This window comes from Ambystoma mexicanum, chromosome 5q (assembly GCF_040938575.1).
Source record: "Ambystoma mexicanum isolate Mex_15411 chromosome 5q, UKY_AmexF1_1, whole genome shotgun sequence".
Taxonomy (NCBI): Eukaryota; Metazoa; Chordata; class Amphibia; order Caudata; family Ambystomatidae; genus Ambystoma; species Ambystoma mexicanum.
Genome location: NC_090933.1, coordinates 810722166 through 810737374, shown reverse-complemented (window position 1 = coordinate 810737374; position 15209 = coordinate 810722166). Strand labels below are relative to the sequence as shown.

General features: G+C 38.1%; 1 protein-coding gene across 4 annotated transcripts in view; it reads right to left on the bottom strand.

Annotated features, from left to right (window-relative positions):
- Nucleotides 1-356: 356 nt before the first annotated feature.
- The window catches only part of LOC138497684 (carbonic anhydrase 2-like), a 260205-nt gene continuing 245352 nt past the window's right edge, over nucleotides 357-15209 (bottom strand). For all 4 annotated transcript variants that reach the window (XM_069621296.1, XM_069621297.1, XM_069621295.1 and 1 more), the window contains one exon: nucleotides 357-5612. In XM_069621296.1, coding sequence (XP_069477397.1) covers nucleotides 5481-5612 — 132 coding nt within the window. In that variant the 3' untranslated portion in view covers nucleotides 357-5480. The remainder of the gene's footprint in view (nucleotides 5613-15209) is intronic.

The window sequence follows — 15209 nt, the reverse complement described above, 5'->3', positions numbered from 1 at the left end:
AATACAACTATTTCTAACTCAATAGGTCATCCTGTTCCTGAGATAATTAATCTTTCTGTTTTTTCGGCTTTGTTTTTTTACATTAAGTTTTGTGGTATTACACCGCCATCTACAGGTCATTTGGAGAAAGTGCTCATCATCGCGCATCAAAGCTGACACATGAGCAACACCTGATTAATTTCTATCACAAAATTTTGCAAAGGATGGGTACTTAACCCTCATGACATCAAATGGAATTTTGCTACAATTTGAAGATGACATAGTTGAATCAGTTGATTTGAATCAGGATCCATGTTTAACAAAAATACTTCTTTCTTCTGTATTCTCTGCTTTCATTAAGGATTTAATCACACAAATATATTTTTACAGAAATGCCACAAAAAAAGAGAGCAGTATTTAATCCCACCCGAACCAAAATAAAACATCAAAAGCTGAAACATAATCAACATTCTGAAGAAGGTAGATCTCAAAACCATGAAGGTGATAGAATTCAACATGCTTTCAGACAGAACAATAAAGTGCTCAAAACCTGAAGCAAGACCTAGTAATCAGAGAATTTGTGCTGCTAAAAAAAAAGCAACGAAACTGCTGGAGAAACTGAAACATGACTTGCTGTTAAGAGAATTAGTGCTGCTGAAAATGAAGGAATGATACTACTGAAGAAACATAAGCAAGACTTACTGATCTGATAATGTGTGCTGCTAAAAACAAAACAATTAAACTGCTGAAGGAACTCAAGTGAGACTTACCAAACAGAAATTCAAAAATCTGAGAATTGAAATCTTGGGTGAAGCCGGGTAGTTAAGCTAGTCATTATATAAAACAGTCTTGTCCACACTCAATCAAGACACTCGGGGGGCTATTTTTTGTTATATACATTTTGGAGGGTTGCAAATTAGTGAAAAAGAAGCTGAAAGAGTTTTAATCAAACAGCCTGTGGCCAAGCTGATGCTATCCCAATTGATGTATACAAAAGTATGCCTGCACTTCGGGTTCCCCGGTTAACCAACCTTTTTAATTGCATTGTGGACAGGCACAGGATACCTACATAATAGAGTACTAGTATAATTGTACCTATATCAAAAACAGTTCTGAGTCTCTTACATCCCCCTATAGACCTATCTCTCTGCATAATGGTACATCATAGCTTTTTGACAAAGTAATCTACTGTCATTTAGAAGAATGGGCAGGAAATAATCCTGTTTTGGATTGCTAACAATATGACTTTAGGGACAGGTAAAGAACGAGTTGCAATGTCTAAATGTATTCTTACTTTGCTTGAAATATGTTAATGGGTTTGGTTGAAAGATTTGTTTAGCATTCATGGCTCTTACCTCCGCTTTCGACAATGTTAGCAGAGAAGTGTTGTGGAAAGAATTAATAAAATTAGGGAATCCAGAATATCTTTCAGCAGTTGTAATAACGCTGCATTTCAGTTAAAATGCTAGAGTCAGCTATGGCACAAAGGTGAACTCTTTCATTCACGTAAGATTACAAAAGTTATTCATCAGGTTGGCATCCACTACTGCTCTTTGACTTTTTTGTTAATTCTGTGTGACAAGTTTCAAAGGTAGCCACTTTGGATACTTTGGATACTCCCCGGATACTCCTTGAACAGAGGAATACCTGTACTCTTGTATGCGGATGATACAGTCCAAATAGCTAGGACTCTGTCTGCTTTACGAAAGTTGGTTACATCATGTACTAGTTTTATGAATTTTCACATGATCTGGAAGTTAATGGAAACAAATGTAATATAATGATGGTCACCAAAAACAAAAGAGTATACAAACCCATATCCTGTAATGATAAGCATTTGTACGTGAGCAAATATTATGATTCCCTGGGTCTTCAATGTACATATTCACTGTCATGGCAGGCGCAGAATGATAAAGTGGCCCTGGGTCTGTTACAAATCAATTGGGCCATTATTAGAGCCTTAAATAACTCAGAAAAACTAGATATTTCCTAAGTCCTAGGGATATATCTGTTTAAATCCTTAGCGCAAGTAAAAGATAGATCTAGTATCTGAGGTTTTACAAATGTAAAGAAAATTTGAAAAAATGAAAATATGTGATTTACTTCCTTTCTTGTCAGTCTGAGGTCTATGTCTGCTCATAAGGTCCATCCAGAGCTTGGTACCTCGGTTATCATGAATAATATTGCAGAACAACATATTTTTCTATAAAGAATGTGGGCAAATGATACTGCCACTTTAACACAGATAGTATTGTGGATTTGGAACAGGCACATTCTTATGGCTATGGCTATGGAATATTTTAAGCGTTCTATGAAATTTGTGACTATACATTTGGCTCCTTGACCGAAAGAGCATTCCTGCTAATGTTACGGTAATCTTGAAAGATACAATCTTTGTAGCTGATAGCGACCATATGGAATTCACAACCTGGTTTAACTCCTGTGTTAAAGAAAATTGCCTTCTCGCCCCTAAGGAGCAATATAGAAAGTGATTTAAAAATGGTAAGAAATAAATGGCACTAAATAATATTATTTCGATTCAGGCGTGATTGCCTGCCTCTTTGTTTAACCTGTGGGAGTTGGTATGGAAGGGTTGATATTGAAATGAAATGTGCCTCTAATTCTGCTGACATACAAACTCTTGTCTGCATGTGTTTCTATACTGCAAGCTTTTCATATTAAAAGAACAATATGCAATCCTGTTATTAGGTTTTCACCAATGCAGACACGCATTTTCGTTTTTTTTCTATTGCTTCTCCCTGATTTGCATGTATATGTTTGTGTTGCCAATGTTATAACTTTTGACTAAAAGATTAGAGCAAAATGATTATAATAATGTTATCATATGTTTAATTTTAGTGTAATTAATGGTTTCTAATTGAAGTGTATAAATTGCACTTTTCCATGTTGTATATTTAATGTTTATGGGATGTTGAGTCCCAAAATAAAGTAAATATGATAATGATTAACTGAAAAGCTGTAGAAATTGGGGAAAATGGTATAACTGACAGCAGTTACAGCATTACTGTGAATTATAGATGTCAACCAACGGGAAAAATAGATTAATTAAATTGGTGAAATATTATCATTGTTCTCTAAACATGAAACTCACTTTGAATAATCAAAACAGACAATTTGCTCTCCATTCCAAAAGCTGTGCAGAAATGTGTATTGCTGTTTGGGCAATCCAGAGAGCAGCCGTGAATCAGTTCAGTCAATCCCTTCATCAACAGTCCACCATCACTGACATGAAAACATATCCATAACTACATCATGGCTGCCTCCCAGGGTTACCTGCTTTGTGGACATGGCAGCATTGGAAAAAACTGAAGAAAGGTCGCCTTAAAATCCACCTACTCAATGAAATATATGAAGCATATTTTACATGCATATTACTGAAGACTAACAATTAGGATTCACCCATACTCAAATTCCTGCTTTCATTAACTACTTCTCTTGCCTTTTTTCATGACTTTTGAAGCCAACATATCATAGTTATAAAATGTAAACTTCAAGCCCATATTTCCATATTAAGTACATTTACATCACTTGCAAGGGTCCTGCCATTTAATTTATTTTTTGGTTATTTATGTTATATTTAATGATAGACATCATAAACGTCTCAGCACTGGATTGGGGTTTGACACCATGTTCCAAAGCATAAACATGCTCCAAAGGTGAGAGTATTGCTCCAGAGATATCCTCCCGACAGCTCATTGGCGGTATAATATTCTCTTGAAGAAGGGATTCTTTTCAATGGGAAATCTAGAATTGTGTATGTGTAAATATGCAAAATAATAGACCCTTATGGAGAAAACACATGATAAAGTCCACCGATGCGCTCTTACGCTTCTGCTAACATGTAAAAATTAGTTGGCCTTCGGCTTCATGGACCAATTTGTTATGAGAACCTCTTGATGGCATTATAGTAATGTTATATTAAGATACTCATTATGTATCCTCTTACCAGATAACATTTTTTGTAAACAATCATATTTCACTTAAGAGGTTCTGCTGCTATAAATCAAGAAATACAAAAGCTTGTATAGATACATGACATTGGCACTGTGATATAGTCTTGTCCAGCAGTTCAAATACATGCATTTATTAGTATACATTAGCTTTTATCAGTTGTTACACTTCTTAAACAAATTAACTTAAACTACACAAACAAAGAACCCATTTGTGACATTAGACAAACGTAAAGGCTAGATATATGTTTCCTCATGGTAACACCGAAGGGTTAATACTGAAATATATGTCAGTGTCTGAGGAAAATAGAGGCAAGTTTTCAGATGAAGTTTAGAAACATAATTTCAAAATCATAAAGCTGCAGACATATATCCAGATAGTTGCAGACAATATTTTATGTTTACTACACACGTCCTTATGGTAAAGATTTAATACCACAGTGTGAAATAACATTGTAATAACCAAACAAACAATAATTTCAGGACAAGACCATTTATTTTTTTATTTTGTATTTTAAAATAGAGTGAAAAAATTGTTTAATGAAATCTGCTGTTGTTGTATCCGAATTTAGGTTAATTCAGCTTTTTCATGAAAAAATACAGTATGTAAACAAAACACATCATTTAAGACTGTGCCAAAGCTAATTAGAGATTAGGCAATTATACTCAACTAATTTATCTGTTTGAAAGATTTGTACTTCCGAATACTAAAATAGGTTTTATTCATTGAAATAGCATCATACAGTTCCTACATTGCTGCATTTCATTACATTTTGCTTAATTAACATTTAAAAATATTAGGAGCATCATTAAGAGTTTGATGGTAGTGGTAAATCAGGCAGTATTTGCACCTTTTGATGGGTTTGGATTGCAATAAACCAAGAATAACATCTGCAAGTGTGTGGAGATAACCATCTCCACACAAATTAGCTAATGGTAGCGTTATTATCTATGTGGTAAAACTGCATGTAGTAATACCGTATACCGCCAAAAGAGTCCAGTGTCCCAAATGGGTAATATCTACTCAGTCTGCATGACTCTAAATCATGCAGACTATTACCATTACTATCTCATGTATGCATGCGGCCACAGTAACTGAGTTTAGTGCTGTTACCAGAGGTTATGCTGGCAAATTCACAATGAGGGCATCAGTATTCTTTCACTTGGCCACCGGGGTCTGCGAGCTGTGACCCTCCAGATGTTGTTGAAAACAATACCCATCATCCCTCGCTGCTGACTATCTTTGTAAAACATCAGGAGAGCCAAAGCTTGCAGACCCCTGCACTAAGAAAATGCAGCTTTGTATGTTGCATACTTACATAACAAGAAGTAATGTATAAACATTTTTCCAAAAGGCCATATATGGGCATTGTTTACGATTATAATTCCAGACACTTTGCAAGTTACAAAATATCTGCGTTTCATACTGAATACACTGCCAGCTCAGAGGTAGAGCTACTTGACCATCCAGTGGAACGGCACCGGCAATATGTATGTTCATATGGTGTGTGCCTTCTGTCCCAGCTCAGATCAATGCAAACCTTGAGGGAAAGATGCCAATACTTTTCGACCATTCAGGGGTTGTGGTGGGCGGAAATTGTTCACCATGCGGCAGGGAGTCTCATTCTCAGTGTTGAAATAAAGACCCCGGAGTTTCTCCATCTGAAAAAAACATGAAAATACCGTACTCAGTTTTACGAGATTACGGTTCATAATATCATCTATTTTTCTATAAATCGGCAAAAGATAATTCAAAGCAATGAATATGGATAATCAAGTCAACTCACAGCACTTTTTATTGTCACTAATACTGTATCAAAATCGGATCTATAATTATAGATGTGCCGTTGTACTCTTTTTTTCATTCCCTGGTGTAACCTGAGAGACAGTGTTACATAATAGGACTATTTCACAATGAACTGCGAGGAACTCACATTTCTTGTGGGGCATTGAATGGACTGAATGTGGGTGCAAGGGGTCCACAGCCAGACATTCAATGCAAACCTAAGACTTGGGCATCTTTGTGACAATTGGACAAGCTTTGGCTTTGGTCAACTAGCCCCTCAAGGTTGGAGGCTGGGTCCATTAAAGGCCAGATCACTGACATTGCACCTTTTACATTTTAGACTGGTTTCAGAATTGGAATGTACAAATAATGTAAGCACCAAAGTGTACAATGTTGTGATTGTGGATAGGCTTTGATCTGAGGCAGCCAGTTCCACAAAATCCCTCTGCCAGCAAACAGGCAGCATTCAGTGGTTGGGCTGATTCACAAAAGTCAATCTGGCCACACGTTTTGGAATCAGCCCCTCCCACCCTCTCGAGAGGACATGTGTTTTGTTCACTTGCATATTATGCACAGGGCACTTGTAAATGGATGCAAATGTTGTGTGAATCTGACTCTAGCAGCTTAAGTTTGGAGGTAGTGATAAAACCTGGTGTACTTGGAACTACTGTCTTTTTTACTGATCCAACAAATTATAACTTTTGATTCTGAAAGTGTTCAATTCTGCCTACTTTTGTGTGGCAGAGTGGTTGTAACCACCAATAAGGTTCCTCGTCAAAAGCATTTATGGCCCTAGCAATGTTGGATTTGTCATTATGACACGTTCATTTCTTATCTATTAAAGTGGCATCTGAGTTTTAACAGGAAAGGCATGGTGGCTCTCCAGTCTTTTCCAAACCAAGCATTTGAATTTTAAAATATCATTCAGTTGCTAAAACATTTTTAATAACATTCTTCAAATAATCAAATGCTTGTATCAAATCTCTCGAGTTTTTATCAAATCATGAATATCTTTAGAGCAGATCTTATGTTTTTCTCACTACTAATATTTAAGTATTTTTTAATCACTTGCATGTGACCACTTAAGCTTTCATTGATTATTCATCGGTTCTGAGGATAGTTGTAGTGAATTGTTAATAATATTAGGCTCTTCAAAAACTTAAAACTTAGAAGCAACAGTAACCTATAACAAGTTGTCCTTTGTTGGGGTCCCAATGAGAGAAAGGGGGTTCATATTGAGCGCCACCATATTGGTCATTGTGGGAATAGCAATGTTGATGCAATATTGCAATTTAACATGTATCTAGTGTAGTTAATGGGAATGGGATAATTGTTACTTTTAGTGTTATCTTGTGTTTAAGTTGATACATTTTAGATTGGCACTCATGCAGAAAGATGAAGGTCAAAACTGCAGATGCAACATAAACAAAATGTAGAGATGGTGTGCCACGTAGTGCTTATAAATTGAGCAGTCAGGAGCTTTATAAGCGCATACGAGAAGGGAGATTTGCAATGGTGAAACCACTGTAAAGAGGATGCAGTAGTCTTAAACATGCATGCACAGACATACACACATGGGGGTCTTGAGGGACATATGTTTGGGACATTTGTGGTACAAGGTGAAAATACAAATCCGTATGCCACAAGCACTCTCATAGTTTGTGCAGGCCTTGCAACCTGGGTTGGCAAGATGCACTTTGTGTGACTGGGAAAACTGGTTTAGCAAGGTTAAAGGTTGAGGAAGGGCAGCGGGCAACTGCAATAATATCGGATGGTCAGCTACGAGTAGGTTACGACTTTGCACTATTGTGGAAAGGAGATGCAATCTTTTTAAGTACATGGGAGTCTGTTGTTCATTGCACTGTGAAGTCTGGGCAGAGTTGACAAGTGGATTATGGGTTCTGATCAGTTTCTAAAGATGCCCAGGTGCTATGTGTGCTAAATTGGTAGTCGTGTAGATTAATGTGGAACAAGGACGCCAATAAGTCTGGCCAGATGAGAAAATTATCACCAGTTCAAAGGGAACTTGTTTATTTCTCCCCTCCTCACATCGTTTGACGTATCCTTGCAAGAGCATGTGCATCACGTCTGGGTTTAGAAGTCCCAGGCCAGCTGGAACTTGTAATTATTTATGTTTGATTGTGTAAATATGTAACCAGGGGATGACGTCATGGCCTACCATGGAAGGATCTCAAAAAGGAGTGTGCTACGACTATGAGCTGATGTTGGTAGTTAGATAAACATGGTCAATGAGAGCGTGAGAATTAAAGAAGATTGGATTTCTTTTGTATAGGCTTGACTTATCATGTGTAGGGGGGGCATTTGTAATACAATATGTAGGAGTGTTTTTAACTGTTAAAAAATGTATAAAATAAGTAAACTTGTGTGGTTCGAGGAAGCTATGGTTAGATTGACTCTACAGTGTAATCTAGCTCCTCCCGGCTGTTTGTGCAATAAACTTGCTTTACGAACAAACATGCACTTTCTTCTTAGGAGGTGGGTCTACTCTGGGTTAAGGTGATCAGAGGCCCATCCGCACACCTTCTTAAATTGGGGTGATAAAAGTACAAACTAACGTCCCTTTAGTGGGCGAGTCTGATGACAACCAAGCATTCAAAATGTATAAGTTATAGTCGAATAATAAGGTATTTGATCTTTTTCCCTGAATATGCATATACTTTGACTGGAATATCCTGGGTGGTACTCGACATACTCCATATTCATTTTAATGCCTTTTTCCCCACCTATCATTAAAGTTGTCAGCTATGTAGCCCAATACTGGCTCCGAAGGGAGGTCAGAATCATTAGCATATTTGGTAAGCAAACAGTCAAGTTTATCAAGGCACTGATATCTGGAATATGTTCCTATAAAGTTATCATAGATATTAAAAATAAAGCCTTGTTTGCCAGAGGTAGTTAAAAAGCTGTATCAATTGGACAGTCAGCTTCACTCGATATTAATGTAAAAGTGTTGGCCCTTCTCACTGAAACAAAAGACAGTAAACCACACTTTGGTCATCGCCTTAAAGATGGCTGGGGTTAAAAGAAATATCAAAGGTGGCAAAATAAATTGCCCTAATGCTTATTTCTTGTAGGAATTCAATATCAAAATGAGAAATAAACAAACACCAGTCAAGATCCAGTACTTTGGAATTTATTCCATCAATGTTCCACAATATAATTCTCAATCTGTGTTGTTGGTTGGCTTTTTGAATTTTAATTTTAGTTTCCAAACAATGCATCAGTCTGCACCAGAGTTTGGGAAGAAAAAGCAATCCCTGTTCTAACATATATATGTCTGCTCTTATAAATGATTGTTGTAAAATGCTAATCACTGTTATCTCTTGTTAGCCTGATGTCTGCCACTCAAGCCACTTCACACTCAGGAGAGATAGAAGAAGATTAAGTCTTATCTGTTTTGTTCTCTGTTTTGAAACATATTTAGACCATAATGCATCTGGTCAATCAGGTATCTCTTGATATTCCCTCTTGAACTGATAATTAAAAGTAGTTCAACTGAATTTCTGTAACTTTGTTTTAAATAATTATTCACAATATTTGTGTATCGTGATTCTAGTTTCCACTGGTGCTTTGGCCCTATCGTGTTTCCATGCATCTCATGTAGCACTGTGAGCCTACACTTCAGAGAAGTCACCAACATTGGACATGTGTGGGTCATTCTCATAAATCAGTTGTATATGAAATGTTTTTTATAACTGTAGTAGGTTTCAACTAAATTATCTTACTCCATTGCTAGAAATATATGTATACTACATGTCCACTCCAAGAGAGCACCCACACTGGATATATTCTTGCGTCAGTCACATTTGGCTAAGGATAATCCATGAATATTGACAAGTCGCCTCACATGGCAAAAGAGTGTTTAGTTCGGTTTAATTTGTTAGCACTGCAACCATTAATGAACATAATAATACAATAAAAACAATGATAAAAACACAAACTCAAACTAGCCAAACATGTCTACTTTGTGCAAAAATGCATTTAAGTTCTTCGTCATGATCCTGAATTCAATGTGCTATAACATATTCTTTAAAAACTGCATAGAACACACATCCAGAATCACTATTCACTTTGCAAAACGCATACAAAATCTTAATTGCTCTATGACTAATATTACATTAAACAAGACAGATATCAGCAACATAACATACCATCGATAATGTGCTCAATTCCATACCCATGTGTCATAATAAATTATGTTTACCTGCCTCTGTAACATCACTGAATTTATCAATAACATTCACATAGTTAATTCAGATCAGAATATTAAGGACACATAACACCATTGCATGCACTGAGCTATTTTCAAAAAGTCATCAGATGATCAGAAAGTGCACGACATAGTAATTTCACAGCTTCAGAGCATGAACTAACTCGATTTTGTCATAACAAAGGGATGAGATATTGATTGTGTGATTCATTGTCTGAAGGACAAATCAGTTAAAAATGTGATAACAGAGTGAACAGTGCATCATGAACATGTTTCATATACAGGTGAATTACAGCTGTACAATAAAAACCCTGGTATCCCCAAGGACCCTTCACTCCTCTTACCCCATGCCTTCATTAACTAGTTTTGAGCTTGTAACTACAGACAGAACAAATGCTGGAACAATGCCTGCACATTGCATCAAGACAGGACTCTGCAACATCCTGGATAATGAATAGGTGTGTCATGCAACTAGCGTCAATTGTACATTGTATCAATAATGCTTCCCTTTCCAAAGAAAAAATGTATACCTTGTCTCCAGAAACGATGTGATTTCAGACCCCTAGCTAAGGTCTTGCTACCTAAATTGTAGTTGTAGCTTTAGGACAAATGTGAGATGGCATCCAATAGCCAATAGACAGCGATCATCCTTTCATTGTGAACAAACAGCTGTTCACTAGGTGATTTACCATTATATGGCAGGTCCTAATAAATGCCTCAAGGCACTATATATATATATATTTAATTAAGTAAAATATGATTTACAAAATAATCTTCTATATTATAGAACATATTTGAATTACAATATAAAAAACATTCTTTCAATCAAATTTCACCAGTGTAGTTCATAAAAGCATTTTAGAGAACGATTCTGATTAATAGAAATTACTTAATTCTAAAATCCACACAATCAAAAAATTGTGTTACTTTCCCCCAACCTATTGCTCTTCTTCTCTAGGCCAGTTGCATTTAGAGATTTTTTTTTAAATGTGACCCATAGGGAATTCGACTCTAATGAAGGCATTATCCTCACCACTGAGAAAGTGGAACCAAAATGTTTCAGGCATTACGTTCTTCTCTGCAGCCACATAGTGTTTCATGAGTTGGGCCCTTTCGCTGTTCATTTTTATAGCAATCACTCCGAGTCAGGGGCATACATGGACGGTAATGGTCTGCCAGCCTGAGCCTAGAGCTCTACGAGGGCTGTGGGCTGTTACCAGCCATGTACACACCCTGATGAGGGGGTGATAGCTATTGACACCCTGGGGTTTGCCCAGGTTCAAATAGTGTTTTGTTTTTCTCTGACGAACGCCAGTCTCCTGAGAAAAACAGAAAAGATGGACACTGTCATAGGAATGGGGACTACGTCCCTTTTCCATTTCTATGGCAGCACCTTCTGGAGGAAGGAGCACCGGGAACAGAGCACAAAGCTCTCATCTTACAGGAAAGTGGGGAAATATGGAGGGAGTTGTTAGGCAGAATTATATGCAGTACCCTTTGGGAACAGCACACACAATTAGGACTACAAGTGACAGTACAAATTCACCTTTGGTACAAGCCTGTACTACACAGTAAAGTGGTAGCGATGGCTGAGTAGCCATACTTATCTCAAGAGTAAAGTGAGCAGTATCAATAGTTACACAAGATACAGCAATTACTATGATTCAAGCAAACACTGACTCAAGGTTTTTGAGTAAAATAATATACATTTATTTACATCTCCGTTATTAAACATTTCACTATTATCAAGCAGTTGAAAAATCATGTTTCTAATACACTACACCACACCCAATAGATTCTGGACAAGTTAGGCTCAAAATGAAGTGTGAGCAAAATGGCACTCCAGTAATTTAAAAGGGAGGGAAAGACAAAGTTAGACAGAAATTGAGCAGCACCAACAAGTGCATAAGCAGGGCAATCTTGAAAAAGGAACTACAGTGAGGAAATCAAATCAAGGAGCCTGGCTCAAAGTCAATGGACCAAAGTCTTTGCAGAGGATCACACAGTTCAGGGTAGTTCACGGTTAAGTCTTTGCCAAGAGTTCAGAACAAAGTTGGTTGGACGAAAAGTTACTTTAAAGAATAGAGAAGGACAAGCCCTCGGATTGGCGAAAGACTTCACACACTTTCACCGCGGCTGGATGAAACGAACAACCAGGTTAGCACAGTACCTTTGGAGCAGAAGAATGCTGTAGCTGCGGCAGATGTTCCTGGCAGATCCTGCAGGCTCACGGTTCCCGAAGCGACTGTCAGACTGACAAGAAGGAGGAAGACTGCAGGCTCCTGCACTGGCCAGGGAAGAAACCAGCAGCGAAGCAAAACGACGAATAAAAGATGCGCTCCTTAAAACCCAGGCAGGGTCCGACCTTCCTGGCTATCCGGTTCACTGTAACTGTGCACAGCAAATTCGACCAGAGGAGGGAGGCATGGCTTGCAGTCTGGCGAACTGGTTGTTCCCACCAGCTCAAGGGAAGAAAATTCCTTGATCTTCTCTGTCATTGAAGTTTGGAGATTTGGACCCGCAGCAGGGCTTCACCTGGAGGTTCAGTCGTGGTAGTCTTCCTCTTCTTTCAGCTTCTCTTCGGTTCTCTCGATCCAGTGGCGACTCTGCCTTCTCAGTCCCAGAGACCTGCTTTTTATGCAGTTTTCCCCCATTCAACCAGCCTGGCTGTCAATCACACAGCAGGGGGGCTGTCCCGCCGGGACAGTCACCACAGCCAATCATACCAGAGTGCGATATGGGTCTCCAAGGAGACCCTGTGGAGGGAGTCTCAAACCCCTCCCTCACATCCTGTGCCCCTCAGACATACAGGCACCTAAAGATGGCTTTTGTGCAGAAGCCCGCGAAAGGACGGTGAACAAAGGAACCAAACCTGGTTTGGCGCGCAGAGTAAAACACAAGAAACACTTTTACAAAAAGAAATGGTGAATAAACCCAGCTGGAAATGTATAAAAGTAAATATGGTCCAGCGGGTTTAAGTTCGAGGCTACCAAGATAGCCTAAAACAATACCAACGCTATTTTTAAAAAACGCGGTAGAAAGAATAGGGTAGTTACCACTGCCACCAGCCAAATCTTAATGAAAAGGAAATTAAACAATGTTCCGTGAGAAACAGACAAAAAGGGATAACAGGTAACCATTTCCAGTTCTGTATGTAAGATAGTTTGTACTGGGTCTGTGGATTTTAAAAAGACTAATAAAGTAGATGGCAACTTTACTTGTTCTGGGAGACAGTAGTCAGTCCCAGAAAATGGAGTCTGAGTTGGGAAGTCTAAAAGACAACCCTGTGTCACTGCACTGAAGGTGTTGTGTAACACACAGTAAAAAGATGTTGCCTATGGGGTAGGTGAGGCTCCACAGTCTATGAACATAACAATGTTAAACACAGACAGCAAAACACATGTAAGAGTGGGGAAAAAAGGCTCACACTCTTACCAGGTGAAAAAAATAAATCCTAGAAATCCTGCAAAGCTGCTGAGGGACTCAGTTGGTAAGGGAAATTAGCCATTTTGGAGAATTCTCACTAACAGGGATGAGGAAAGGGTTTCTTTTATTTTGGTACAGGCTGGGGAGGCGGGTTGAGGTGGAGAAGCAACAGGGAAAGGCTCCCTGTTAGCTCCCCACAATCAACATGGCGCCACCCGGGGAAGGACCTTGGATGGCTGAAAAGAGCGGCATCATACAGTGTATTCACTCTTCCAGCCATGCAATTGGCTGAGCACTCTTCCACTGGGGCAAACTTACATTCAGAGATGATGACACAGTGTCTCGGTGTGATAATGTGGGCTACACAATGTTCATATTATTTCCTAAATTAGAATCTTTCACGAGCCTTCCAGCACTTCATACATTTCTACAAGATCTAATCTAAGTTTTAAAACAGCTTTTTTTTTTTCGTAGAGAGAGTAGAACAGAAAAGAAGCCAATTTTTTGATCTTTAGGAATACATGTAAATACTCTGCAACTCAGTGCTTACCCTGTAAGTATGTGAAATTCTGTTGCATGTCTGCAGCTGCCATGTACACTGTTTTTCTTTATTAAAGTTAAAAAAGGAATCATAGCTCTACAGATTTGAGTTCAAGGATTTCGGATATTCTTTAAATAAAAGCCTGTATTTGAGATGAATTATGGTTCCTTCTGTATCTAGCTGCATCTTGATTTTTGGATTTAGCATGGCATATCTCCACCTTGGTTTATATTTTAATTTCCCAGGAAGTAAGGGCCAATTCAGACCATACCTATTCTACTTCAGTGCCCTTAAACAGTGGCATAGCTCTCGTAGCAACAACCTTTGAATTGTTTATGCCAGCTAATATCTTCTAAATCAGAGCATTTAATCTTTCAAGCAGTTGTTTCCATAATCATTTTTGATGATCTTTCTAAATAATTGTATAATATGAAGCCAAAGTATTTAAATCTCATCAACACCTGAATGTTTTATCTTATAATATACCATTTAAAGGATTTAGTGTGGTGTTTGTCTAAAAAGCGCATGATTTCCGTTTGCTTAGTTATCTCCCAATCGTGCTCTTGAGAAAATGTTTGCAGTTGATTTAGAGATCTTTTTAAACCCATGGGTCTGGTGTCATCTGTAAAATCCAACCACTGAGTAAAAAACAAATGATGTCTGTCGCATAAAGGATGAAAAGAATGGGAGCAAGGACACACCCTTGTTTTAGGCTACTGTTAGTCCCACCCTCTTATGAACAAAATCAAACATCTAGTCATGATATAAAATGTTTTGTTCACTTAAAAAACTGCCTTTGCAGCACACAATAGGAGCTGAATACAGAACAGATCGAGCTGGCCACTACACATTAGGAGCTAGCTTCAGGGAACTCTTAGAGACTAGAGAATCCAGATAATCATGGCAGTCCAAGTACCTTCTCTTATTGTTGCTCTTCTGTATAGTTATTCATTGATGTTATATGTAAAATACACACTGATTTCTGCTACATTGGAGCACTTCCAGAAGCATATATTAGAATCTCTTCCCTTTTTTCTCTGTTCAAGCAGATGAGCACTGATAAGCTGTTTTCCTACACGGAGAAGGAGGAGCTTGGTGCTTATAACGCCAGTCCCCGCACAGTGTACGATGCAGACAAGGGTGTGACTAAGTGCAGTCAGCTGCACCATGATATGATATGATATGATATGATATTCTATTCTATTTCTATTGCGCTCGTACACAAGTGTTTCAGAGCGCAACAAGGCAAGGGAGGGGAACAGGAGAGAACAAAAC